The sequence below is a fragment of the Delphinapterus leucas genome, chromosome 4 (assembly GCF_059928025.1).
Source record: "Delphinapterus leucas isolate spDelLeu-1000000601 "Yukka" chromosome 4, BTC_Dleu_Yukka2, whole genome shotgun sequence".
In the NCBI taxonomy this organism is placed as follows: Eukaryota; Metazoa; Chordata; class Mammalia; order Artiodactyla; family Monodontidae; genus Delphinapterus; species Delphinapterus leucas.
In genome coordinates, this window is record NC_143132.1 from 45,960,710 (window position 1) to 45,987,733 (window position 27,024).

The following is a 27,024-nucleotide window of genomic DNA, read 5'->3' on the forward strand; positions in this document are numbered from 1 at the left end:
ACAGGCAATGCCTGATTCAGAGGAAGGAAGCATGAACATGTGTAGGAGTGGTGGGAGGTTTCACGGAGGGTAGGAACCCATGCTAGGCTTTAGGGGTACTGTGGCCAGCAGATATGCCATTGGTACTTCTCTGAACCCTTTAGAAACACTTTCACACTTGATTCCAACAATAGTCCTTTAGGGTAGGAGTTATTACAGTTGACTCTTGAACATGGGTTTGAAATACGTGGGTCCACTTATACTCCAATTTTTCCAATAAATACTACAGCATTACAGTACTACAGTGATCCAAGGTTGGTTGAATCCACAGATGTGGAACCGAGGATGCAGAGGGCCGACTATAAGTTATGCTCAGATTTTCAACTGCGCAGAGGGTTGGTGCCCTTCACCCCTGCATTGTCTAAAGGTCAACTGTATTCCTGTTTTCTAGAAGGAAAAAGAAGGCTGAGAGAGAGAAAGCAAATTGGCAAAAGTCATCCAAGTGTCAGAACCAGGATTTGAACCCATACCTATTATGCTCTAACATCTGTGCTCTTAAAACAACCACACCCTACTTTCCTCCAAAATAAGAGAAGCATTTACAGTGTGGTACCATATACTTCAGGCACTGAGCGAGTGTAGGTAGCATAGTGGGTATAAATGCTGAGGCTCTGATTTTCAGACCTGACATATAAGTGGTAAATAAATGGTAGCCAATAAAGTTACCCTAATTATTGGTCTTGCTGCCCCCTTCTCTCTCTCGCTCTGTCACACACACACACCCCATGCTCATCCCTACCACTCTGGTTCTGTTGGTTCAAATCCTAGCTCTGCCACTCGGAAGCATTATGACTTGGGGTGAGTCACTTTATTTCCTGGCACCTCAGATTCCTCACTGATGAAACAGTGATCACACTGCTTACCTCTCAGTATCACTGTGAGGGTTAAATAAGAGTCTGACACAACACGTGGCTCATATTGCTGTGGTAACACATTTATTTTGAAAGGTTCTTTATTCATGATGTCCTTTGAGAGAACCAGAGATGCCCTACTGAGGGATACTAAACATCAGTGCACTTTCTTGGCAGAGTGTGTGGTACAGGATTTCCTGACCCTCACATCTTGCTTATTCCTCAGTCCTGTCACATGAGATGATGGGTAACCGCCCTGAAAAGCCGTGGGGAAAAAGCACGGCTGAAGTGGGATTTTGGTTTAGCTTTTACCGACTATATGATAACGCTTAATCCCATGTTGTTAGAAACTTTAGAAGCCAAGTTGGATGCTGAGAACATTTTCCTCACTTTTGAAAGGGGGTTCCTTGCTGGGGAAGGATGTCCCTGCCTATTGTTCAGGGCCCTGAGATAAAGAATAGCTAGAACAGTGTCCTCTGATTTTACGTAGTTTTTTGACAATTAACATTATATATTATTCGCCTTGCATTGTGCTTTGGGAAATTATTCCTGGTTAAACGTTTAATTTCAAAATAGTATTTTAATAGATTATTTTCCTTTCCTTATTTAGGCCACAGCTTTGAAACGCAGCAAAGGAATTCTAGGTTTCTGAAACAGTATCATGGGTCCTATTTCCTTTTTGGTAAAGCTCTTGGCACTGCTTTAGTTTATATCCTTGTTTAGAAATTCAGGAATCATTAAAATGTGATCCTCTTTGAGCTTGGGAATTAGGAAGTCACTAAGGTAATTATCTGCATATCGGTGTTTAAATGTATAATTACAGAGGAGTCAGACTACAAGTGTGTAATAAGGGTAATTAGTACCTTGCTTGAGTTAATGGATTAAAACTGTGATGTTTGGTCCTAACATAATTGGAACTCTGTCATCTGTGAAGGTCACACCTGTTTTCTTATATATATAATGTAAGGAAACTGTAGCAAAGAATGTACTGAAGCGTCCAGAATTAATTGCAGTGGGAGATTTATAGAATTATATGATTTATAGACTTTTGAATTATAGGAAGTTAAGTACCTACTGTTGCACTATGAATGTGGAAGTAGTGGTTTGAAACACTTAAAACATTTTGCCTAGTAGAGGTCTTTTTCACCTGCTTTAAATTACCAGGTTAAAAAAAAAAATGTCTTTCTACTTGCTCATTTAAGTGCTCCGAATGTTTATTTCCTTAGGAAGGCAAACTTTAACTGGTCTCATGTTGACCCATCTTAAGTTTCAAAATAGAATATTCATTGGTGGGTTTACCATGATACCTTGTTGAATTTACCTAGCACTTACGTTTCTCAGAGTGAAAGTGCTCTTTTGTTAAATAACAGATCATGTGTTACTATTATTTGACAGGGTTGTAATTGGAATGCCAACACCTGACCCAAGGTGGGGATGTTGGGTGTCCTGTGTTATATTACATTAAGACTGGAGGCCTAAGTCCTGGGGCTGAAAGAATAGTTTCCGTGGAGCTTCAGTCATGTGCTGTGTCCTCTTGTCATCTTATTTCACTGCCACTTTTGGAATCGGTCTCATTCCCTGTGTCTGAGAGTAACTAGTGCATTTCTCACACAGGCCTTAGAGCATCAGGGTGAAGAGGGAGTGTTCTGGTGCAGACAAACCTGGCTCCTCCTTGTCTGCGTCACCCTTATTTACAAAAATGCGGGTCATAATTGTACTTTCTTGAGGGGTTGTTCTGGTCATTAATTCTGACTGTGGCCCAGAAACCATTTAGGACTAAGTCTCAATAAATAATAACTGTTACCCATAGAGGCAAGTCCCAGATTTAATATTTTATTTGCAAACTTCTTGTATATATGCCAGGCCCAGGAGATGAAGTCCTCTGTTACCCAGTTTTTGAATACCTACATAGTGATCACCTACATGCATGGTCTCTTTCCTTGACATATTAAGGTCAACAAAGTATAAACAAAGAAATTACCAGTGCTACTAGGGCCCTCAGCTACCTGGGTTTTTCAAGACCTCCCATAGCATTCATTGGGCACTTAATCATAGCTCAAGCCAGTATGTCTGATGATCGTACTGTCGCTGCTAAGTTGTTGTTACATCCATGTAGGTAGTACCCTGCCCTTATTCCTACTCCTCTGCCTTCCTCAGGCCAGCTGGGACATAGTAGTTAGTGAGTGAACCTCATTAAGTGCCTAATTCTGCACTGTCCCTTGCCACAGTGGAGTGCGAGTGAATGAAACTATTACCTTTCACCCTTCCAAAAGAGTGTATTTCAGAAAAAGTATAGTAGAGACTGTACAATTTAAGCTGTGTGCTCTGTGGTGTAAGGATTTGTTAATAGAAAATATTAATTTACACACATCTGCTAAAGTGAAACAGATATAAATAAATAAGCTAAATTCTGTTACCTCTCACATCCCCCTCAAGCTCTCCTTTGGAAAGATTGATTTCCAGATTCAAAAGGTATTTTCAAAATGTCTCTGTTCCTCCCGTCACAGCCTGCGGTGTACATTAGAATAAAGAACCGAGCCCAGGATGAGTATCTGACAGTCACCGGAAATGTAGCTGACACAAGGGCAACATCTGTGTGCATTTCTCCCTACAGTGGGAAGAATACTCAGATCTGGCACTACTGTCGAGGACTCTTTAAATCCAAGGTAACCAACCCCACTGATAGTATACCCTGCTTTTCGGTCTTTGGTCTTTTTCGTTTGGAAAGCAGAATCTTGCCAAATCAAATGGCATGATAAAATAATGCAATTTCCTATCAACAGTTTTTTGCATAATTATAAGAACATTGACATATATATTACTGAAGCATCTAGGTGAAATGGGCTTAGAAACTAGATTTTCTACATCAAAAAATTCTCTATTTTAAGTAAAAAGTAAGATTAACACATACTATGGATATTCCTAAATGGTTTTTTTAAACCAGTGATAAGTCACTGTACCCAAATGGACAACGTGCTTTTGTGAGACGTTCCTTACGCTCTGTGGCCCAGATTAATTTAGCTGTCTTTGTGATTCCAAACATGTTGAAGCCTCCTCATCTTCAAAATATACGATGAAGGTAGAAGAAAGCTGCTGTTTTTTGGAGGAAGCTTAGAAAATACAATTTAGGTTTCTTTGTTTTTCTGCAACCCTTCCATTATGTTTGATACTGTGGGGAATAAGACACCAGTTTTATTATATCACCAGTGGATTATCGACCATTTTCTCATGCTTCAACAAAAATGAAAAGCACTTAAAAGTAATTATTGTCTGGGTATCTTTCACATCACCCAATTTTTTGGGGGTTTTGTTTTGCGGTGTGTGGGCCTCTCACTGTTGTGGCCTCTCCCGTTGCGGAGCACAGGCTCCGGACGCGCAGGCTCAGCGGCCATGGCTCACGGGCTCAGCCGCTCCGCGGCATGTGGGATCCTCCCGGACCAGGGCACGAACCCGTGTCCCCTGCATCGGCAGGCGGACTCTCAACCACTGTGCCACCGGGGAAGCCCACCCAATGTTTTTGTAAGAAAAACAGGCTCGACCTTACACATTTAAGCTAACAGGGATTCAACATTTAATTGTAATTCAACAAACCTTTGACCATCTATTGTCAGATCCAGACCATCCTTTTAAAAACAAGTACCTCTAGTTCAGTACGTTTATTTCCATACCATCTCCTTCCTTCAGCCATAAGGAAGACTTAAAAAGTTGACTGAATTTATAATTATGCTAGTTTTCTTTTGAGATTAGACAGTCATGTCTCTGATCTGTTCACATGAAAGAAAAGGGGCCCAATCCAATTGATTTTAGTAAACACAGTACTGCCAATTTATTTCTTGACCCTTTTAGGCCAGTGACACATGTCTCGATGTGATTGGTGGTCGAGACATACCTGGAGCTAAAGTTGCCCTATGGACTGAACATGGGCAGTTCAGGCAGAAGTGGAGACTGAACAAAAATGGGACCATCAGCTCCTACCTCAGTGACCAACTTGTCCTTGATGTTAAAGGTAGGCCTGTGGTGAAACCCAGTGTTCTGTGTCCTTGGATATTCCTTTTAAATTCCAAGCCTCCTCCTCCTTATGGGTAAAAGAAGTCCTTATGCATAAGGGAAATATTAAATCATTTTAAATTATGCTTGAAAAAGTCGAGATATGCCATTTTAACAAAACAATTAGCTATATACGGATCAAGAAAAAGCCTAAGGACCAAGCCTACAAAGGTTTTTGTTTATCAGTACAGCTGTAAAATTTTCATTTTCTACATGATCTTTGAGAACATTTCTAAATTTGAAGCATCATCAACCATAAGATGTCATCCATTTCCTAAAGAAATATTTCTCACTTTCTGTTGTGCATTGCTGTGGTCCTTAAAATGTATGGTCCTTTAAATTTATCATTTAAACTTGTTTTTGAGTCCAGCCAAGGTCAGGGCCAATATTATTCAGTGCTGTCACTTTAATTGAGTTAGTCATAGCCACTCTTGGTGTAGAAACTAAAACCCAGTACCTGCCGCTGAGCTAGAGCACTCTCAGAGCACTGTGTTAAGAACCCCATTGTCAGGGCACACCGCTTATGTAAACATCTATTACACCACTTAGCTTTTCAGTCAGTCGTAATGTCTGATTTGAGGTGAAGAATAGCTACGCCCGTTTAACCTCAGTTTCCCATTTCAGACCGCTTTACAAATGACATATTAATCTACCCCAACAGTGAGTGGGCTGAGCAGAAGCCTGTGAAAACTGTGAAATTGCTAAGCACCTGTGTGAACAAATAGTCTTTCCTTTTGGGATTTCTGTTTTAGGAGGAAATTATTATGACAAAACTCATGTAATTGTAAATGAGCCCCTGGAGGGAGAAGAAACACAGAAATGGGACATTGAAATATTGTGAGAGAATCTGCAGCATCCCTGAGAGACAGCAAAGGGAGAAGGACCCTCATGCCCCGTGAAAAGGAAGCTACCTGTCCTCATGCTTCTGGGATCACTGAGCAGAATGAACTTCTTCCCCAACCTTGAAGACTATTGTTGTTAACCATGGAGAAGCTCAAAATATTCTTGCCAGTCATCCAGTGTTCCTATGAAGAATGCGTTAACGATTTCTGGGAAAGGTTCTACTCCTGCTTGATCTCCAGCTTCGGTGAGCAAGCTTCTTGAAGTCTCTTCTCTCTCCTTCCCACCAAACACGAATCCTATCCCTGATAGCCATTATAGGACGCTGTCATCCTGTGTTAATTAATCTCCTAGTAGATGTGTGTGAATGCAAGGCACAGAGAAGCAGAGTCCTATAGGTCAAGTCATACTTTTAAAAGGATGAATAATATTTTTAGCAATATCTGAAAACATATTTAATAAACCTTACTATTAAGCTGCTGTATTAGATAAACATTAAAGGTTCCCTATTGAAGCTTTTATAACTGAAGCATCGTAAGTATTCACACTTGTAACTGACCCCAGGGAGGGGACCTCAGCTTTGTAAGGAAAAGGCTCAAGTACAGGAGTGTTTTCTGTGGCTGTTCTTTGCTCGGTCCTTCAAACTAAAAAAGCACAAGTAGCCTGCGGCTGTCCTTGCACTCTAAGTATTAACAGAGACACCCTTCTGGGTGACAAGACTGTAAGTAACCAGGGCTTACCTATCCTGGTTCTGAGACCTCACCTGATCTACCTTCAAGAAGTGTTTATAAAGACTCTGTCACCTACGTGTAAGAATAGTCAAATTTTTCTTCGCCTGAAGTAAGGGGAAATTTCAGATGTTCAAATTAAGACCAAGTAGTATTTGATCCTTGACTATACCACTTTACTTTACAAAATGTGACGAAGACTCAGTTTTTCACTCCCATTTTAAATAACTTTCATTCAAGCAAAATCAGGCAGGTTAATGTCTTTGACTTAGTTTCAGGTAATCATTACCACCATCACGATACAATTCTCAAGCATTTTTCCCTCCTGAGCTGGTCTTAAACTTGCATTGAGACAACTGTTCTCTTCAGCCCCAACTTTTGCCAGAAAGCAGAGAAAGGTCTGCTCTACTTTCATATACAGAGAGACTAAAGTCTCCAATGCTATTTTTAAAAATACCAACCTGTATGCACGTTAGAATGTTAACAGTGAACTGTTTAAACTCAGAGACCCACTATTTTGAGTATTTTTTATAGAGACTTGGTCTTTCCATGTAAATATTATTGTGTTTTCTTTTCCTTCCCTTCAAGCTCAGGCTCTTGTGTCATCTTTCAAGCAACATCTGTAAAACTATTTTATGCCCACAGATGTGAGTGCCTGTTAGTGTGGCAGTATTATTTAATGAAATTGATGTTATAGGGTAACTTTATTTTAAGGGGAGGCCTTGTGTGTACAAAGGTAGGTATGTATATTTTCACTGTAAAAAACCAAGTTAAAAAATTCTTCATGTTAATTGTTTAAAATTTTTCTAGAGCCAGTGAGGCTCTTCAAAGAAGTTGTTTCTTCCAAAGAACAAAGACAAAGCCAGGTAACAACATGTAAATTTAAATGATACATTTATTGAGCTGTGCCTTTTCTACCACACTGGATTAAATAAACTTGTCAAGAAGTACGGTTTTTGTCACCTTCTGGGACATTTAGTAATTTGCTGTTCTTTCTTCTATGTACCTCTGTTAGTACACATGGCCAACTGGTCACCTGTAACAGGTAGGTCTCATGTTATGTTATTAGATACACAGGTAAGGAAAGTTACATTCACTATGTCCTTGATTCTGCAAAGATTTACATGCTAGGGAGCCCCTGTTGCTTTGAACCAAGTGTCTACTATTTTATATATACATATTTAAAAAGAAGCAAAGGCACTAGACTACTTGGATTAAACATTCTGTCCAGAGGGATAATACCAGGCTTTGCTTTTCCTCATCTGTAGTAAGTTTCAGGTCCTTGACAGAAATAGCTGAACTGTTCCAAATTTGCTTCAGTGCATCGATATGTGATAAAGGAAAGCGAAGTCCATGAGACTGAAAAAAGATAAACTATTTAGTCACTTGGGTGGCATTTTCCGTAATTTCTCAATACATCATTATTGATATCCTTCACAAGTATGAAACTTGTTTCAGATAAGCTACTTACAAACTATCATTAGATAACTTACGAAAGTTGCTAATTCCCATATGAAAACTCAGACTTCATGAAAGGTATTCTATTTTATAGAGTAAGAAACATTAATCCTTTGAGAGTTACACCTTTCCCACAAGGCCACAGGTCCTAGTATCTTTTAAAGTGGGTACATATATCACAGAAATGTCTGACTTAATCATCCCTGTGCAAGGGCTGTCAATTTGTGAAATGTGAAGTCCACACTGCAGTCATAAAAAAGGTCATTACCCATAAATCAAAGGTAACAGATTCTTCCCAGCCACCCAAATCGCAGGAAAGACATGCATTTTAGGTTGGAACAAACCTCTGTTTCCTCATTTCCCATCATGTGTGTGTCTCTCCTATTCTTTAAGGAATGATAGATGTAAACCATCTTTTCTCGAGTTTCATCCTTAAAAAAAAAAACACAGCAAGTCATCAACACCAAAATATTGAGCACTTCAATACTAGGAGGGTTTTCCAATAACAAAGGTCAACACCAAGAAAAATCTTAATGCCTCAGTGCTTAAGTGAAAGTGCTTAAGTGAAATTTATTGAACACTAAAGAATCCTTCTGGCAAAAAAATTATGAGATACAGATAAATATAGATATATACACAGCAATGTAGAATGAACGTATTTCATTATAGTGCTCACAGATTACTATTTGTATGCAGCAAATTTTAAAAAGATAACAGCATCTTCAGAAACGACCTAATGAAAAAGCAACCATTTATATATCAACTTACCAATGAAACATTCAAGTTTTTCGTTTCATCATACCTGCACTATCTTTTTGCATCAGAAAAATTTGGCATTCCTAGGTATACATAAATGGACAATTTATGAACACCACAGAGTAAATATTAATTCCTAAGAAATACCAGCTATGTGATCTATAAAAACTTCTATTCCACGTATAGTAAAGTAGGCTCCCGAATGGTCTCGACTTCCCTTCCCTCTCCACCCGCCTTAACACAGTGCAGTTTATTATCGCTTCCAGAACCCTTAGAAATTCCTTGTCACCTCTCACTCAGATAAGGACCAAAAGCCTTAGCCTGAAATAGAATGCCTCAAACTGATTGATTGGTTATCAATCAGAATAACTAGGATTTTCTTTTTTTAAATGGGGATGTGGGAGTATATACTTTTTAGGTTTTATATGTATGTTATAAACCAGTCTTCTCCAGGTCTGGCCCTGATGGCTGGAAAAATACGGTTATGGAGACATCTAGGTGCCCCCCGACTCTCATCCCCTCCAGACATTCATTGGACACCTCCCAAGAAAGCTGGAACAGGGTGAAGCCACAGGGCATGGGAGAGTTCCCAAGGGCTTTAGGGTTGTGTGGGGTGCTTTCAAAATAAGTGCAGAGGCTCCACACCAGACGAAGCCCAGGAACTTGTAAGTTCTAAAAATTTTCCAGTTGACTGTAATCTGCCAGTTTGGGGAACCACTGGGCTAGGTGGCAAGGGCATGGAATGTAGATTCTCCTCTCCATCATCTACAGAATAGAGATTTTTTGAGAAGAACCATCAACAAAACCATACGTAAAGGCAGGTCTGCGCCGTATACAGGATGGGAGAGGGACTGAGACAGGGAGACGCATGCACAGGGTCTGCGGCCGTCTAAGCAAAGGCAACCTGGCCTGAATTAGGAGACCGAGAACAGACATTTAATTACTACTTAGAGAAAAGGAGGAGGGATCGGTGGGGCCGAAGACAAGCCCTCAAATGCCCAACAGGCAGGAAACCTTGGAACCGTAACAGTGAGATCTGGGCATGATCTGATCTAAAGAGATGGCATTAAGCTGTGAGGAGGTGGATGCCCAAAGGAGGAGGGCAGGGCCATTTGTCAGTCTGATAACCTGGGGCCTGTGATGGAAATGCCCTGAGAAGAACGGAACCCCCTTCCCCTCTGGATACTCACGGATGGGTCCTGATCGGGTCCTACAGTGAGGACAACGTGGTCTCTAAATTGCAGCCTCACAGTGCTGTCCAACCCCGGTAACTGTCCACCTGGAAAACCCAGAGACAGGGAAAGCCATCTTTCAGAGAGGAAAGCAGCAGGCTCAAACTTGCCTGCAGGAGCAACTATTTAGGAAGTACACTTAGTAACAATTTGCAGGTGAATCCAAATGTGGGGTGCCCTCTCCAGCTCAAGTATTCACTCTCCCTGACATTTACGGTGATCTGAAAAGTGTAGCTTACATCTTGATGGAACTCATACTGAAGACACACATACAGACTTCTGTTGTTATTTATCTAACTGTAAGTTCATTTAAATAGTTGTCACCAGTACCCGGGGAGCACATACTATCACAGTACAGACAGGGCCACCATGCCTTCTGCACAGAATGCTCTCACATCTCCAGTTTCTATCCCCTGCTTGCTCCACATGTGGACTCTGAAAGGACTTCCAGAGCTCAAAGTGCACCACCCCTCCAATTACTAGTTCCATGACCATGGCAAATTATTCAGCCTGTGTAGGTCAAGTGCAGTGTCATAAAAAAGCCACCTAATAAAGTCCACAGAAAAAACTACTCTTTCCTAGATTGGATTTAACTTAGTGAAAAAGCAGCCACTACAATCAGACCAGCCTTACAGGGTCTTCTGGCTGGAGAAAGAGTTGAGAGAGCATAACTTTATTGACTACAAGGACTAAGGCAAGGAAAACTCTGGATAACATATCCTGGGCCATAAGCTGATACTCAGAACACTGTTCTGCTAAAGATTAAAATATGTGCTGGGAAAACATGTGCTATTTTGAGTAGATGCTATCAAAAACAAATTTTAAACTCCCCCCACCCCCGAGACTATAATAAAAATGTACATAGAATCAGTGTTAGAAGGGACCTTGTAGAGTGTGTATCTCAGTGGTTCTCCACTGGTGATAAGGCTTTTATGAAAATTAGTGAAAATGAAACTCTCCCTGTACCTGACTAAGAGAGAAGGAGCCTGAGAGCCAGCCTGGCACTCACGGCTGTGTCTCCATGTTCTCCAGCTGAACACAGGCCATTACACAGAACCCCGATATTAAGCAAGGCCACGCTGTGACTGAGAGAGATCGAGACAAAACCAAGACCACTTCATCATCAGGTCAGAACTCAGGCCAAACGTGCCCTATCCTGGCTGACCTGAGTGACTGCTGCTGCTGCTCTACCAACTGTCACCTTGGCTTCATTTCACTCCTCCTGCTACTGGCTAAGATTTACAGGAGACCCAATCCGAGAATCCCTCCTTTTTCCCGACAGCATTCAATCCCGAGCAAAGCCCTGCTTCCTTGAACCCTCCTGAAAATCACCTAACTCAAACCCAAATCCTATAAATCCTTTCCAACATCCTTTTACCGAGGTGCCTACAGCCCCCAGTGGCGTGCTCTCTTCCCTGTTACAAGTCAATAAACCCAGCTTTGTCCGACTACAGGAGTGTGGTGTGGTCTCTGCTCCAGAACACCGGTATCACCATCCACCCAGAAGTCTATCAGTGTCATCTGTACCTGACACCTGTCACAAAATAGTCACCTGGGACTTGGGAGAAGGTCTGATAATCTTGGGCATTCTGGTAGTTCCCCTGCTGATGGCAACATTTTACCCATCCCTGGGTTAATTCCAACAAGATTATTTCAATGTTCAAGTTCTTAAAACTTCCTGAAGATGATGAATTCCAGAGGGGCCCTAACCACACATACTCCTCACCCCAAATCACAGGGCTCTCATTCCCCATCAGGCTGCATGTCCTGTCCAACCTCACACTAAGGATAGACCCACATTAATCCTCAAATGCTTCATACATTCCATCAGCTCAAAGAGGTGCCCACCCAGAAAAGCTCAAAATATCCCACATTAGCCCCTGACCACCTAGAAGAAAAGAGCAAAGCTCTACCTGGTGTTGAAAGCTCTGCTCCATCTCCCACATAGTACGGTGGGAGTCTGTTCATAGCAAAATCCTTCTTCATGTCTGCTGAAAGCAGTTCTCTGGTGCCCTCCAGCCGGTCTGCAAGCATCCTCAGAAAGCCACTTAATTTTCTTGTTGCAGCGGCTGTGGTTTCCACCTGCTAGAAACACAGAAGTGAGTCCGGGCCCAGACTCCAGTGACCCTACTGCCCAGGTCCCAGTCTCTGGAGTAGTCCACTGACCACCATCACCCAGGGCAGACGCAGATCCATGTCACTCCCTTAAGAACAGTATCCCTTTATTTCCTCATAACCACTGTTCATCTTAAGCTGCCTACCGTTTGCAAAAAAACATCAATTTTCAGGATTTTGCCTGAAAAGAGGGATCCCTGGGAATATGGCACAGTCTCGGCTTTGCCTTTTGAAAAGCAAATCACTGTCTAAGGTGTCTGCTTCAGACCGCAAAAGCACCCTTTGCTCAACTCAGCACTAATGCACTCAACTTCTCAAAACTAGCCAACAGGGCCGCTGTTTCAAAGGTAAAACCAGGACGGACAGGAAAGCCAGGGAGCACACCAAGGCCAGGCTCTCCAGTGGGTCTGTCCTAACTAGTGATCTCACGTGTGCTCAGGCTACAGTTCCCAAGCCAGGTTAGTTATTCATTCAACCACTGATTCAGCCAGAGCTCCCAGTGCCTGCCACTGCCGCCATGAAGTACAGGAAGCGGGCCGTCTGCACAACACTGTTGGTCCTTTGGGCGGCATGCAATGTGCAGCACTCCATTCGTTCTGCAAACCACCGTGCCCGGGAGAAGACAAGCTTGGCTCACACGGGGAGGATTCTGGGGTCCCGAGGAGGGAACCACAGCTTCAGCTGGCCTGGGCCGTGGTTACCCCGCCTTTCCCACCTGCCTTTACTCCTTACCAGGAGCAGCTGCCGGGGTATGCCGGCCCGTAGCTCTACGTCTGCCTTTGCAGTATCAAACACGAGCCCTGGAATGGTGTCCAAAAGGAAATCTCCCCATGAACTGGAACGTGTACCAAGAAAAAAAAAAAAAAAAGAGTGAACACATAAGAAATGTGCATAGAACACTGATTACTAAAAGCCTAAAGCTACAAACTGTCACACCAATTCCCCTGCCCTGACGCCTTGAGTTCCACTAATTTCACGTCACTCAGCGTAAAGACTTACGGCCTTCATCAGTCAGTCTTCCCTTACTTCCCATCCCAGACACTCAGGTGCAAAGTTAAAGGTGGGAAGCTAGGCTTCCTTCATGATTTGTCTTAAATGTAAAGATACCAGAGAATTAATTACAGACTGTCATAAAGTAGGAAGTTTAAGGGACCAATTTTTTTTTTTTTTTAATATTTTCAACTATATAACACAGAGACTTGAGGAGAGCTTTGCAGGAAACTTTAACCCTCAATCATTATAGGACCTAAAAAGATTTTTATGTGTAAAAAGTCCAAAAGCAACACATTTAGGGTAACAGCAAGATCCCCGGACTGTGTAATCATCTCAACAGTTAAACACTACATCTTCCTTGGTTCCCTGTAAAAATTCCTCAGCAAAATATCCAACATCAACAATTTCAAAACAGTTGATTTTGCAACTTGTTAAACCCTGGCAGTGGTTTTACTGGGGTAGGAGATAGAAGCTAGAGGCCAAAAATACCATCTCGGGACGAGCATCAGAGTTCAATTGCCTCTGCTTTCTCTGGGGCATTTAGAATCGCTCGCTCCTCAATGTGTGCCAGTGTGAGAAGCACACGCTGTGGGGCTGCTCTCTTTAAACACTTCTGAGCTGTTTAAAATTTTCCTCTGTGTCACCAGCAGATTTCAAATTGCTAGCTGCGTGCAAGATGGAAATTCACAGTATGACTTTTGCTTCTCACTCAGTAACAAAATTAACACTTTTATGCTTCCCTCCTGGAAAAGTGGCAAAAGAGGACAAAAGCCACATGAGAGACACTTCCCCCAAGACGTCCACTCCTCCGTGGTAGCCTCACCACTTGTGACATAATGCTACACCCAACCTCACACCTTTGACTGAACTTCGACCATAGAGACCTTTCAGCAGCCTGAAATAATATCGTCCTTTGAAGGGTCCCAGGTACAAGTCACGCAGCAGTAGCTCACAGAGGAGTTTAAGTGCAGTTAAATTGAGCTCTGTGTTCTTCTAGGAAAACGGATCTTGGGCCTTCCCAAAGTTTGGAAATAACACCTCTGGAGGGGTTCACTTTGGTAAAGCAGCCAAATCGACAGGCCACTGTCTCATACAGCTGGCCCTAAATGTTCCAACAATGCTACCCTTGAGAGGGGTTAGGAAAAGGCCCAAGTCCTCACTCTGCCACAGGCCTTAAGGAGCACCAGGACCAAAGCATAGGGACACCTCCGGGGAGCGATGGTCCTCGAGTTACATCTGTCCCGTTCTAGCACCGGCCCCATTGACAAAGGCCCAGGTCGGCATCCAGCTTAGATGCACGGGTCATGGTGCCTACCCACAGCCCCCAGCAGGCATCCTCTGTAACTCAGACCTCTCTTCCCCAGCCCTGCTGCCTGCAGAGGGGGTGGGTGGGACCAGGGAAGGCTACCAGTTCATCCTGGGGACTGGGAAACAGCGAGTCAGGCACTCAGTGGAAGCAAAAGCTAATAGGTTCAACGAGATCGAGGGAGGTCAGAGAAGTAACTGAGGATGGCTTGTGATGAGCCAATGTTGTGAGTAAACAGAAACCGAGGAAGGAAAACAAGGGAGCGAAAACTGATTACTAGGAAACCAAGAGAAATGAAAAAGAGGGAGCATTAGAGAAAGAGGGAGCAGCTGAGTAACCTCAACGGCGGGACACCAGAAGATGGACATTCATGGGGCCAAACTATCAATATGTGGCTGCCAGGGCCCAGAGCTGCTTCAGTCCAGAACGAACTTCTGGTTCAGCCTCCCTGCAGCCTGCCCTTCCCCAGTTCCTACGACCCACCCCCTCAGTCACCTTTGTTCTTCTTGAGCTGCCCTCAGAGACTGTTTCTCGCTATGCAAGGCACCTAACCAGTCACGGTGACAAGGGCATTTTACATAAAGGAAGCCCCAAACAAGCTTTAGCTTCTACTTGTGGGCAAAGAGAGCCTAACTTCAGGCCAGACTCCAGCTAGCTCCTCCTGTCTCTTAAACACAGGGGGTTCACTTCTCGCTGAAAAGCCAGATGGGGAGGCAGAAGAATGCTTACTCACTTGTTCTGCAAGATACGGCTTTGAAGTTAGGAGGCGACTGGCTGTCCGGCTGTCCCTCAGGCCGGGAATATCCTCTCCTACTCTGACCTCCTGACCCACCTCTACTTACTCATCCTGTAAATCTCCCTCAGCTTGGGTGTCAAGTCATTTCCAAAGCCTTCCCTGAGGCCCCGGCTTAGCTAAGTGCGTTCCTCTGTGCTCCCAGAGTCTCCTCTGCAAACCTATGATGGAATGTGTCACACTGTTTGGTAACTACATGCCTCTCTCCCCTCCTTCCACCACTTCCAGAGAGTAAGTTCTCTCAAAGCGCCTTCAGTCCAATGCCTACAATCTCAGCAATTAGCACAAGGTGTAGTGCTGCATGATGAATAAATTAATGACTGGCGTTTTTAATGGGACCTGGACTATTGAGGTCACTGCTACCAGGAAATGACTCACTGGGCACTGCTGCCCTGGCCCTGTCATGTGACGAGGCACTTGCTGAACGGGAACATGGTTTTAATTGGAATTGTTTTTAGCACGTGTGCTTTCAGGACTCACTGTTCCAGACTTCCTTTCTGACTTTAATTTCATGAACTGTAATAAAATGGAAGCCTTAAAATAGACCCAGAGGTTTCAATGGATAGAGTTTCTGTTTGGGGTGATGAAAATGTCTTGGGAACAGGTAGTGGTGATGGTTGCACACAGTGTGAATATAATTAATGTCAGTGAATTGGACACTTAATGGTTAAAATGGCACGTTCTATGTTATAAATATTTTACCACAATCAAAAAAAAATTTGAAGGGGGCGGGGGGAGGGGGAGAGAGAGGAGAGAGAGAGAGAGAGAGAGAGAGAGAGAGAGAGAGAGAGAGAGAGAGAGAGAGGAAGGGAGGGAGGGAGGGAGAGAGGCGGGGGATAGGGGTGTGGGAGAGAGACTACAAGCCCAGCCTGGCAACACGAACACACTGTCACACCCACAGCTATGCTTCTATCTTCCCAAACCATGGGAGCCTTTATTTGGGCAACTCCCAGCGTTCTGTGGAGTCAGGGTCATGACAGGCCAGGAGGAAGCCCAGACGAGTGAGTCAATGGCACAGGTAGGACGCTGAAGGAATAGGAAGTCAGCCGGAAACCCCGGGGCCAGGTAAGTAGGAGAGAAGCAGCTAACTCCCTCACGTCTCCTGAACATGCCGCTGTGGCCACAGCTCGGAGCTGTCGGGGACGCAAGGCTGCAGGTGAGTGCTCACCTGCTCTGGTAGGTGCTGATGGTCACGTGCGTGGAGTGGGCCAGCCCTGAGGGAGTGTCCGCCTGATGAACGGTTCCTCTGGGAAAGTACAGCAAGTCTCCCGGCTAAAGGGAAAAAAAAAGGGGGGAAAGGAGTTAGTAGGGAGGATATCTTCTCGTTCTTCTAGAAAGGCTGTGAGTTTCAGTTCTGCATTCTAGAAACCTCTATGTGGTGATTCGAGCAGTGGTCTGCATGCCGTTCTCTGTGGTATCCACCCGTCTAGCTCTGCTGTGTCTGTGAACCTGTCACCATGAACCCCAATCCTGGAGAGGCTTCCAGAGCCTGAAGTCACTTTCTTTATTCATAAGCTGAGACCAGATACACCTGAAGCCACCCTGGGATCAAGGTGACAGCCTGTGCCTGGGAAGCCTGCTCCTGCCCTCCACACCCGTCAAAGGGGGCAGTGAGGATAGGAGCTTTAGAGCCATACACAGGCTACACTCACTGGCTGTTGGCCCCAGCAAATTACTTCACCTCCCGAGGCCTCAGTTCCTTTATGTGTAAAATGGAAGCAATCACCCCAAATCTCACAGAGTTATTTTGAGGATTAAAGGAAAAAAGTTCTTGGAGCTGCCTTCCCTGGCAGTCCAGTGGTTAAGACTCTGCACTTCCAATGCAGGGGCCGTGGGTTTGATCCCTGGTCGGGGAATTAAGATCCCACATGAGAATGTGAATTGGTTCAGCCACTATGGAGAACAGTATGGAGGTTCCTTAAAAAACTACAAATAGAACTACCATATGACCCAGCAATCCCACTACTGGGCATATACCCTGAGAAAACCATAATTCAAAAAGAGTCATGTACCACAATGTTCATTGCAGCTCTATTTACAATAGCCAGGATATGGAAGCAACCCAAGTGTCCATCGACAGATGAATGGATAAAGAAGATGTGGCACATAAATACAATGGATTATTACTCAGCCATAAAAAGAAATGAAATTGAGTTACTTGTAGTGGGGTGGATGGGCCTAGAGTCTGTCATACAGAGTGAAGTAAGTCAGAAAGAGAAAAACAAATACCGTATGCTAACACATATATATGGAATTTAAGAAAAAAAAAATGTCATGAAGAACCTAGGGGTAAGACAGGAATAAAGACGCAGACCTACTGGAGAATGGACTTGAGGATATGGGGAGGGGGAAGGGTGAGCTTTGACAGGGCAAGAGAGAGTCATGGACATATACACACTAACAAACGTAGTAAGGTAGATACCTAGTGGGAAGCAGCCGCATGGCACAGGGATATTAGCTCGGTGCTTTGTGACAGCCTGGAGGGGTGGGATAGGGAGAGTGGGAGGGAGGGAGACGCAAGAGGGAAGACATATGGGAACATATGTATATGTATAACTGATTCACTTTGTTATACAGCAGAAACTAACACACCATTGTGAAGCAATTATATCCCAATAAAGATGTTAAAAAAAAAAAAAAAGATCCCACATGACGCACGCGCGGCACGGCCAAAAACAGAAAGCTCTTGGAGCAATGCTGGGCAAGTGGCTGTGGCTGTATTATAATTCTTATTGTACCTGCCAGTCCCTGAGAGTCTGTGAGCTCTTCCAAGCAGGGTCCATATCCATCTTGTATCCCCAGGGCCTAAACCACCTAAGCATCCAGCACACACCAGAGGCTCAAAAGATGTCTGGAAGAATGGATGAAAAACCCTGTGACCCTTCATTTGAACCTAAACACTATATGTAACTAAAGATCAGTCACTTCTTGGGCAGGTGAGCCTCCTCCACCCTGTCCTATTTCTTTCCCAAGCCACGGAACAGAAATATTTTCCCCAAATCACTACTGCCCTGGAGCTTCCTCCTCCCTAATCCCAACCAGAAAAAGAACATTCTGTATATAGCAGTTGCCTGAGCAGAGGAGAGGGAATCTTGGGAGTCGCTTATCTGCTCTCTGCAGCCCTGCGAAGCCTTCTGTCTCACTGGTTAAGAGCATGGGCCCTGGAGAAAGAGCTCAAGAAATATCAGATTAAAAAAACTTCTTTTTTTAATGTTAAGTACATACATAAGTAATTATATATGTACTCATAAGAGCTATCTTGCCCTGGATAACACCAATCTGACAGGGAAACTAGTACTTCAAGTAAACAAATGCATTACTCATAATTACAGGTATCATTTGTGAGAGTCTGTGGGCCAGCCCTGTGACTGAGGCCCTCACGTACATATTTCATCCACCCATTCATTTATCCATCCCACAAACACCTGATTAACCCTTCCCTGCCCACCACCCACGCCAGGGACCTGTGCTAGGCACCGGGGTAGAGAGCACTGAACAAAACAAAGACCTGCCCTGATGGAGCACATTCCAGAAGAGAAAAACATCTGAGAAGGGAGAAGGTACACATGAAGACATTCTAGTGGGGCAAGAAGGATAAAATAAAGCAGCAAATAAGTAATGTCAAGTGATGGCGAATGCAAAGAAGACAAAAAAAGCAGAAGGAGGAGGAGGGGAATGATGTTGATGGAAGTGGGGGGTGGCGGGGGGTGTCTGGGATTAGAGGTGCTATTTGACCCAGGATGGTCCATTAAACCTCACTCTGCTAAGGTGACATTTCAGTAGAGACTTCAGGAAACGAGCAAGCCAGCCATGCAACGACCCAAGGAGAAAGGATTCCAGGCGGAGGGAAGAGCAAGTGCAAAGGTCCTGAGGTTGGAACGTGCCTGGCAGGTTGAGGGGCATCGGTTAGGCCAGTGTGTCAGGAAGGTAGTGAGTGAAGGTGGGAGTGATGGGAGGTGAGGTGAGCAGGCAGCAGAGGGGCCAGGTTACAGGGCCTTCTAGACCATTTTAAGGACTTCGGCTTTTTTATAATGATAAGACAATTAGCCATTTGACATACCACTGTCCTGTTTCTGTTTATTCTGAAAGAACTAGAAAAGCTAATTTTTTTAACCAAGGAAAAAAATATTTCTGGCTTCAATCCAAAGGCTACATAAACCAGCAGCATAAAGCCTTGAGAAAAGGAGAATTGGGTATAAATGAGTTCCATTTTCATTGTCTTTAATTATTCCATTGATATTAATGCCTTTGAAAATATACACAATGGTAATGAATATGGTGGTACACTAGGATGTTGAAAAAAATTTTAAAGAAATTTTATTATAATTTTCCATTAATTAGATCATTAAAACTTACTGTGCTATCAATTTTCCATTTAAGTAATAAAGCATTGATTGTTTTTAAAAAAAGGACTTTGGCTTTTATTCTGGGTTTAACAGAAAGACAGTAGAGGTCTGGGCAAAGGGTTCACAGGATCACAAAAGGATCATCATGGTTGTTATGTCAGAAAAGTCTGCAAAGGGGACACTAGGTAGCAGGCTTTTGTATAAATCTATGTCCAAGGATTTTGCCCCAAACAAGTAGAAGAAGGGTGACACATTTGCAGGGAGAAGGAGGTTGGGGACAGGGTAGGACATGCATGAGATTTTGGTTTGGGGAATATTAAATTTGCGGTATCTTTCACATTTCCAGGGAAGACATTAAGTGGGCAGCTGGATTATGAGTCTAGAGTTTAGAGATGTGGGCTAGAGATCTAAAACAGCATTTAAAATATATCAGTGTAGAGGGTATTTGAAACCTTGGGAGGGGATGCTGATTGATCAAAGAAGTCCAGGAAATGAGCCCTGTACCCCAAATTAGAGAAGTAGGAAGACTGAGGACAAAACAGCAAAGGAGAATGAACAGGACAGTCAGGAAGGTGGAGAGAGAACCAAGAGAAGGTTGCATCCCGGAAGCCAGTGGACAGGGTGGAAGTGACCCACTATGTCAAATGCCGACAACAGGCAGAACTAAGAGGGGACTAGGTTGTCAAGTACAACCGCTGTACTTGACAATGTGGAGGTACCCTTGAGAATATTTCTAGAGGAACAATGGGGAAGAATCCCTGCTAGAAAGGGTGCCCAACAGTGGGAGAGTCGAGGAAATGAAGACAGACCATTATGGCAGGGTCTCCAAAAATGTCTACATCCTAATACCTGGCATCTGTGAATACTTAGGTTACACGGACAAGGGGAATTAAGGCTGCTGACAGGGGGATTATTCTGGATTATCCAGGCAGGCCCAATGTAATCACAAGGATCCTTAAAAGTGGAAGAAGGTAGGGCTTCCCTGGTGGTGCAGTGGTTGAGAGTCCGCCTGCCGATGCAGGGGACACGGGTTCGTGCCCCGGTCCGGGAAGATCCCACATGCCGCGGAGCGGCTGGACCTGTGAGCCATGGCCGCTGAGCCTGTGCGTCCGGAGCCTGTGCTCCGCAATGGGAGAGTCCGCAGCAGTGAGAGGCCCGCGTACTGAAAAAAAAAAAAAAAAAAAAAAAAGTGGAAGAGGGTATTGGAAGAGAGAACCAGAGAGAGGGCAGCATGAGAAAGACCAAGCTCCATGTTGCTGGCTTTGATGTCGGAGGGAGGGGCCATGAGCCAAGGGATGTGAGCAGCCTCCAGAAGCTGGAAAAGGCAAGGACACAAATTTTCCCCTAGAGCCTCCGGAACGAACACAGTCCTGCTGACACCTTGATTTCACCTTGATTTCAGCCAAGTGAAACCCCTTTTGGACCTCTGAACTGCAGAACTACAAGACAATAAATTTGTGTTTCAAGCCACAGAGTTTGTACTAATTTGACAGGCAGCAATACATTGACATATAGCCATCACTTCCATGGAATTTCACTGTAAAGGCAGCATCAAAGTAATATTTTTAAATCTTTACAACCTACAAGATAAACATTATGATCTCCATTTTAATAAAGAAGAAACTGAGACAGAGATCAATAACTTGCCCAAGGACATGCAGCTCGTAAGTGACAGCAGCTGAATTCAAACCCAGGTTTGTCAGATCCCCAAGCCACAGAGATGTCTTTCCATTATAGGGGTGGTCTTCACCCCAAGACCTCAGGTTTGGCAGACGTACAAGTCAGGCTGCCACTTGGGTAGGAAGGAAGAAGGGTGAGGAGGGCTCCAGACCGCTCATCGTAGCCCCCAAGTCCACCCCCACCCAGAGCGACTCAGATCTTCGATTTCATACACTGGGCATTTATGCAAGATTTCATTTGAAGAATTCCACTGATTAAAAACTCAACAGACATACAACTTGAAAATCCCCACAGGACACAACACTGTCTTTCTCCTTCCAGGAGACTCAGGGCTTCTCGTAGTGAACTGGGACCAGGATGGGCATGAGCAGCGTGCAATGCTCCGTCTCCTGCAAGTCCCATGCCCTCTATGGCCACCATGAAGCCCGACCTACTCGGGCAGGGCAAGTAGCCAGATGTCAGTCTGGGTAACTCAGCCCTGGCCTCAGAGACCATGGACAGCTTAGTCTTTGGCTTAAAAATAATCAGCCAAGAGCAGGGTTGGCAAACTCTCTCTGTAAAGGGCCGGACAGTAAATATCTGTGGTTTATGAGCCACGTGATCCCTGTGGCAACTAGCTGACTCTGCCCTAGACAGTACATAAGGAATGAGTGTGGCTGTGTTTCCATAAACTTTATATACAAAAATGGGCAACAGGCCAGATTTCTGGCCTATGGGCCATAGTTTGCTGATTGCTGACCAAGAGCATAAAAAAAAAAATGAAGAACGGTACCTTTATTGTTGTATTTATTCAAGTCCCCTATAACACAGGCACCCATCCTAAAAAGGGAGATTGTTTCTCCCCGTTATGGCAGGCAGGCAAAGATCTTAAAATCAAGAAAGAGCTATGAGGCCCTGAGTAGGAATTAGATACTAAGTATAACGTCAAGACACAAGAAATACAAAAGCAGTAACCATATGCAAGTTTGGTTAGAATCTTCGGTATGGTTTAAATTACCTATTTTCTTATTACCACTGAAGGAAATTAAATTTTAAGTTTTGTAGGAAAAGGTATAAAATTGAATTATGCAGCTATTCTTATCCAAGATTTTTTTCCTCAACAACCCCACCTGCTGGGGACTGGCTATGATCCCATCCAGCTAACTGCTCAAAGACACACTTTCTCAGCAGCAAGATGCCAGCGAACCAGCACATGCTCGAGCCACCTGGCTTCCTGGGGAAAGCCTCCTCAAGGGCTTTCGTGATGACTATTCTTCTGGGTACTATATGCAGGGGGAAGGGAGCGCAGAGAGTCTACTGCACAATCAGGAGGAAAAGGGGTCAGACTGGAATTTTACCAACAAAAAAAACTACTGGGTCCCTGGCCGTGCTCTGCTCAAGCAGCCTACGACCCAGCGGTGACCACTGGCCATGCCTTCCACTTTTGCTCTAGAGAAGTCAGTGGTTACTGAATTCATAATTCATTCCTGTTGCACTTGGATTATATTTGGAGACAGGTGATTTGGAAAATGAACTTAACATTTCCTCAGCTCACTTCCGCAGCTAAAAACTACCAAATGTCCTTTAAGAAGCCCCCCCTCACCCTGTGCTGGCTAGCTGGAATGAGAGCCACTTGCCCCCAGCCTCTTGGGTATGTTTGCCGGGGACCATTACACAAACCTCAAACCAAATCTGTCTCAGGAAAGGCACCCACAAAAGCAGGCCCGTACCTTCAATGTGAACTCGTGTGCTGGCCTCCCGATCCTGTCCTCAGCCTCCAAGCTGTACTCCCGCGCCAGGGGCACCGTCGGGTGGTACAGGCGCCAGTGTTTCTCTCCCTCCAGCTGCAGGATGAAAACCTACAGGAAGCACAGGACCTCGGAGTGTCAGAGAGCCTCCAGACAACTCATGAGGCAAAGTGCTTCTAGAGTGTTAGCCCTCTCAGGGCTTAGATGAATCACAAATTTCAGATAAAAAAATAAAAATAAAAGATCACAGATACATTTCACTATACACTTAAAGTTGCCACTACTGGTATTCACTTTTAAAAACAGGTAATCGTGAAGTCTGACACTGGAGGGCTAGTCATTCTTTTCACTTTCATGAAAGACTCGCTGAGTTCTTTATATCCCAATATCTATCCCACTATCTCATTCTTTTAAATCTTCCATCAGGCAGCTGAAAGCCCATAATCTCTGACGGAAAAGCCAAGCTTCAGATATTACTGAGTGTCTAAAATCCTGAATACAATCCTTGGCACATAGGAAAATGTCAAGTTTTTTTATTCTTCATTCAACCAAAGATATTTTAAAGTTCCGTTAGAAATATATATTTTTAAATTTATTTATTTATTTTTGGCTGCGTTGGGTCTTCACTGCTGCACGCGAGCTTTCTCTAGTTGCAGCAAGCTGGGGCCACTCTTCGTTGTGGTGCACAGGCTTATTGTGGTGGGTTCTCTTGTTGCGGAGCACAGGCACTAGGTGTGTGGGGTTCAGTAGTTGCGGCACGTGGGCTCAGTAGTTGTGGCTCGCGGGCTTAGCTGCTCCGCGGCATGCGGGATCTTCCCAGACCAGGGCTCAAACCCTTGTCCCCTACATTGGCAGGTGGATTCTTAACCACTGTGCCACCGGGGAAGCCCTATTAGAAATATTTTTAAAAAAAATTTTTTGGAAACTGTATTGATATCAAATTGCTCTCAAAGGAGGGGGGAAAAAAGAGGATTTTTACTAATAATTCTGTGTTCACACATTGTCTTGGTACAAAAATAAAACTATGAAATACCTAAGCCAAAGAGTTAACTCTTTTTGGCAGCCACATGAGAATGAAATCAACACTTGTCAAGGCGCCAGTGCTTAAGTGAAACCATGACCTTCATTCAAGCTGCCCCAAGATCTTCACAAATGGAAAAAATATATACTTTTGGTAGCTACAGAAAAAGGACAAAAGAAAGCAGATGTAAGAATTACTTAAGACCTCACCTTATTAAAGACCATACATTATCAAATTAAAGAAAAAGCCAATCACACTTTTCTGTAGAAAATTCAAAAAACACCTATTTCGGAGGAATGTGTGGCTCTTTATATTAGTAAATAAACAATCTCCCCTTTCTGAAGGAGCAGGAAACCAGTTTGATGGGATTAATTTTGGCCCAACATCCCGGTGACTGAGGTCAAGCTCTGCAGAGCCCACACAGGAAGAGTTGGCAGAGACCCGGCCCGAGAGCTGAACTGAACCCTGACAACCCACTAACCCGGGCTGGCAGCAACTCGTCCTCCCGGAGCCGAGCAGTTTCCTCCCCCCTCACCTCTACGTCATCATAATGGGGCGGCAGGCCCTGAGAACCCGCAGGGGTTATGTACACATTCGAGCCAACCAACGAGCCAAAGTAGCACTCCAGCTTCTCCTGGATCCTCCAAAGCTCATCCTTTAAAAAAAAAAAAAAAAAAAAGATGGAGGGGAAAGAGGTAAAAAATACATTAGAAACAAGGAATATGTTCTTATGCGCTCAGCAAGTCTTTATCACACAGCTATTATGTTCCAGACACCTGGAATTCAACGGTGCCCAAGCCAGCACCTCTGTCCTCAGGACCCTTCCGTCCTCGTGCAGAACAGCACAGAGAAGAGGCAGCAGCAGACGAGACTGGAGAGGCAGGCAACAGGGAGTCATAGGATCTTAAGCAGGACAAGGACAGGATCCAATGCACACTTATAAAAGCTCACTCAGGCTGCAGTGTGGGGAACTGATTGTAGAAAAGCAAGAGAGAGGCGTGGGGAAGCTACGAAGGCAGCAGCGTAGGCTGGGAGTGATCAGGGTGGTAGGCGAGGGACAGAGAAGTAGAAAAGTCGAGATGCGCTCAGAAAGCAGCACTGACAGGACATGCTGATGGCAGGGGTATGGGAGTGGGGAGAATAAATCAGAGAAACATTCTTGCGTTTTTGACTGAGGCAGTTAGTCAGCTCCCAGTTCCACTGAAATGGGAAAGATCTGCTAAAGAACAAGCTTTCAGGAGGGAGAAAAGAAAAGCCGTACATTAGAAGTGTTAAGTGTGAGCTGCTAAGACCCCCGTGTGCTGGCTGGCTAAGTCTGAAGTTCTGGCAAGATGAAGAGCTAGGGGTTACATCTGGGAACTGCCTGCACAGAATACTCAGAGCAATGGAAGCAGAAATGACTACCTAGGAAGGGGGTACAGACAGCGAAGGGGTAAACAGCGTCGAGGAATGCTCCCTTTCTCCAGTCGCTAATCAGCTCTTCAGGGCCTAAGTCGAACTGAGGGGCCTAGAGAGGAGCCACGCATCCCTGCAAGGAAGAAACCTGACTGTCCCGAGGCAGGTGAGAAAGGAGAGGCAGCAGTTAGGCCACGTAGGTTTCGGCACTTCCTAGGTGCCAGGCACTGTTTCCAAGTGCTTTTACCTACTTCAGTTGTACAACCCTCCCCGCCACCCCATCTCGTAGGGTGGGTCCTATCAATGAGGAAATGCCGATGAGGAAACAGGCACGAGAAAACACAGCCAATGAATGATGGAGCCAGGATTCAAATCCATGCCGCCTGGCTCCGGAGCCCACGCCTTTGACCATGACTCTATATTGCCCCTCTCAGGAACTACCTTAAAGAAGTCACCTACAAAGAACACTGCAGAGCCCCTTCAAGCACACGCACGTACAGTGCCTGCCACACACAAGACACTGAAACATCGAAAGTATTTGCTGAGTAAACAAACCAGTGACCACAGCTTGGGAGTCAATCCTACCACTGGACTGAAAAAAACCAAAAAAACAAAAAAAACTACAGTATTAAAAATGCCAAGTGGGAAAGAATTGGGTCAGCATGAAAAAAGCTTTGGGAGACATCTTCAGTATAGACCACTGAGCTTCTCTACTTACATATCTCAGGCAACACAGGAAGAATGATTTTATGGCATCTGAATAGCTCCCGAGAGTTAAGAGATCTCCCAAGCTGCCTAATTTATACCTGGGAGGGGCCAGCAGGACCTGGCCCTGTAATTACATTTATACAGTAACTAGAACCAGTTTCTCTCTCGCTCTTTCTCTCTGTCTCTGATGGCCTGAGAGGTGTCTCAGGACCATATGGGTGACTTTATGGCCCCCAACTCAAGCTTCTGGGTCTGTAATTAAGGAGTACATGTCTCTTTTCTTCTTAAAAGTTACTGAAGGGTTTCCCTCGTGGCACAGTGGTTAAGAATCCACCTGCCAATGCAGGGGACACGGGTTCGAGCCCGGGTCCGGGAAGACCCACATGCCACGGAGCAACGAAGCCCGTGCGCCACAACTACTGAGCCTGCGCTCTAGAGCCCGCGAGCCACAACTACTGAAGCCCGTGCGCCTACAGCCCGTGCTCCACAATAAGAGAAGCCACCGTGATGAGAAGCCTGCGCACCACAATGAAGAGTAGCCCCTGCTCGCCGCAACTAGAGAAAGCCTGCGCGCAGCAACAAAGACCCAACACAGCCAAAAATAAAATAAAATAAATAAATTAAAAAAAAAAAGTTACTGAAAACCCCATCATTTGTACAATTTTTCTACCTCTCCTGGAAATAGAACCTTTAGCTTCTCAATCTGCCCAGTGTGGCCCACTAGAAAGGGATCTGGAGTCAAATCACCACCGACCAAGTTGTAGGTACAAGTCAGCTTCTTTATTTGCAAAGGAAGACTCCCACCCTAAGACTGTGGGAAACAGCATATTTATCTCAAAGCCTATTTACATTGCAAAGCAGTGTACAACTGTTACGGCTTCACCAGTGCTGACTTTGGCACAAACAAGGCTCCTGAAATCTGTCTCCTTTGACTCATGACTCCCAACTATGTCTGGAGATGCCAAGGAGGACCCCAGAACAATGGGAAA

At 44.5% G+C, this 27,024-nt stretch overlaps 2 protein-coding genes across 16 annotated transcripts in view; one reads left to right on the forward strand and one right to left on the reverse strand.

Annotated features, from left to right (window-relative positions):
- CRYBG3 (crystallin beta-gamma domain containing 3) overlaps window positions 1-5,817 on the forward strand; it is a 111,837-nt gene extending 106,020 nt beyond the window's left edge. For all 4 annotated transcript variants that reach the window (XM_022582740.3, XM_022582815.3, XM_089910416.1 and 1 more), the window contains 3 exons: window positions 3,398-3,556; window positions 4,737-4,896; window positions 5,690-5,817. In XM_022582740.3, coding sequence (XP_022438448.3) covers window positions 3,398-3,556; window positions 4,737-4,896; window positions 5,690-5,778 — 408 coding nt within the window. In that variant the 3' untranslated portion in view covers window positions 5,779-5,817. The remainder of the gene's footprint in view (window positions 1-3,397; window positions 3,557-4,736; window positions 4,897-5,689) is intronic.
- A 601-nt stretch (window positions 5,818-6,418) lies between these two features.
- RIOX2 (ribosomal oxygenase 2) overlaps window positions 6,419-27,024 on the reverse strand; it is a 28,684-nt gene continuing 8,078 nt past the window's right edge. For 2 of the 12 annotated variants that reach the window (XM_089910425.1, XM_089910419.1), the window contains 9 exons: window positions 24,414-24,587; window positions 22,894-23,022; window positions 16,327-16,430; window positions 12,799-12,901; window positions 11,865-12,036; window positions 9,910-9,998; window positions 8,308-8,394; window positions 7,748-7,864; window positions 6,419-7,541 (listed from right to left, as the gene is read on the reverse strand). In XM_089910425.1, coding sequence (XP_089766551.1) covers window positions 7,446-7,541; window positions 7,748-7,864; window positions 8,308-8,394; window positions 9,910-9,998; window positions 11,865-12,036; window positions 12,799-12,901; window positions 16,327-16,430; window positions 22,894-23,022; window positions 24,414-24,587 — 1,071 coding nt within the window. In that variant the 3' untranslated portion in view covers window positions 6,419-7,445. Of the gene's footprint in view, window positions 7,542-7,604; window positions 7,865-8,307; window positions 8,395-8,517; window positions 8,803-9,909; window positions 9,999-11,864; window positions 12,037-12,798; window positions 12,902-16,326; window positions 16,431-22,893; window positions 23,023-24,413; window positions 24,588-27,024 lie in introns of those variants that run through there. The other 10 variants (XM_089910420.1, XM_089910422.1, XM_089910426.1 and 7 more) reach the window with 10 other exon arrangements.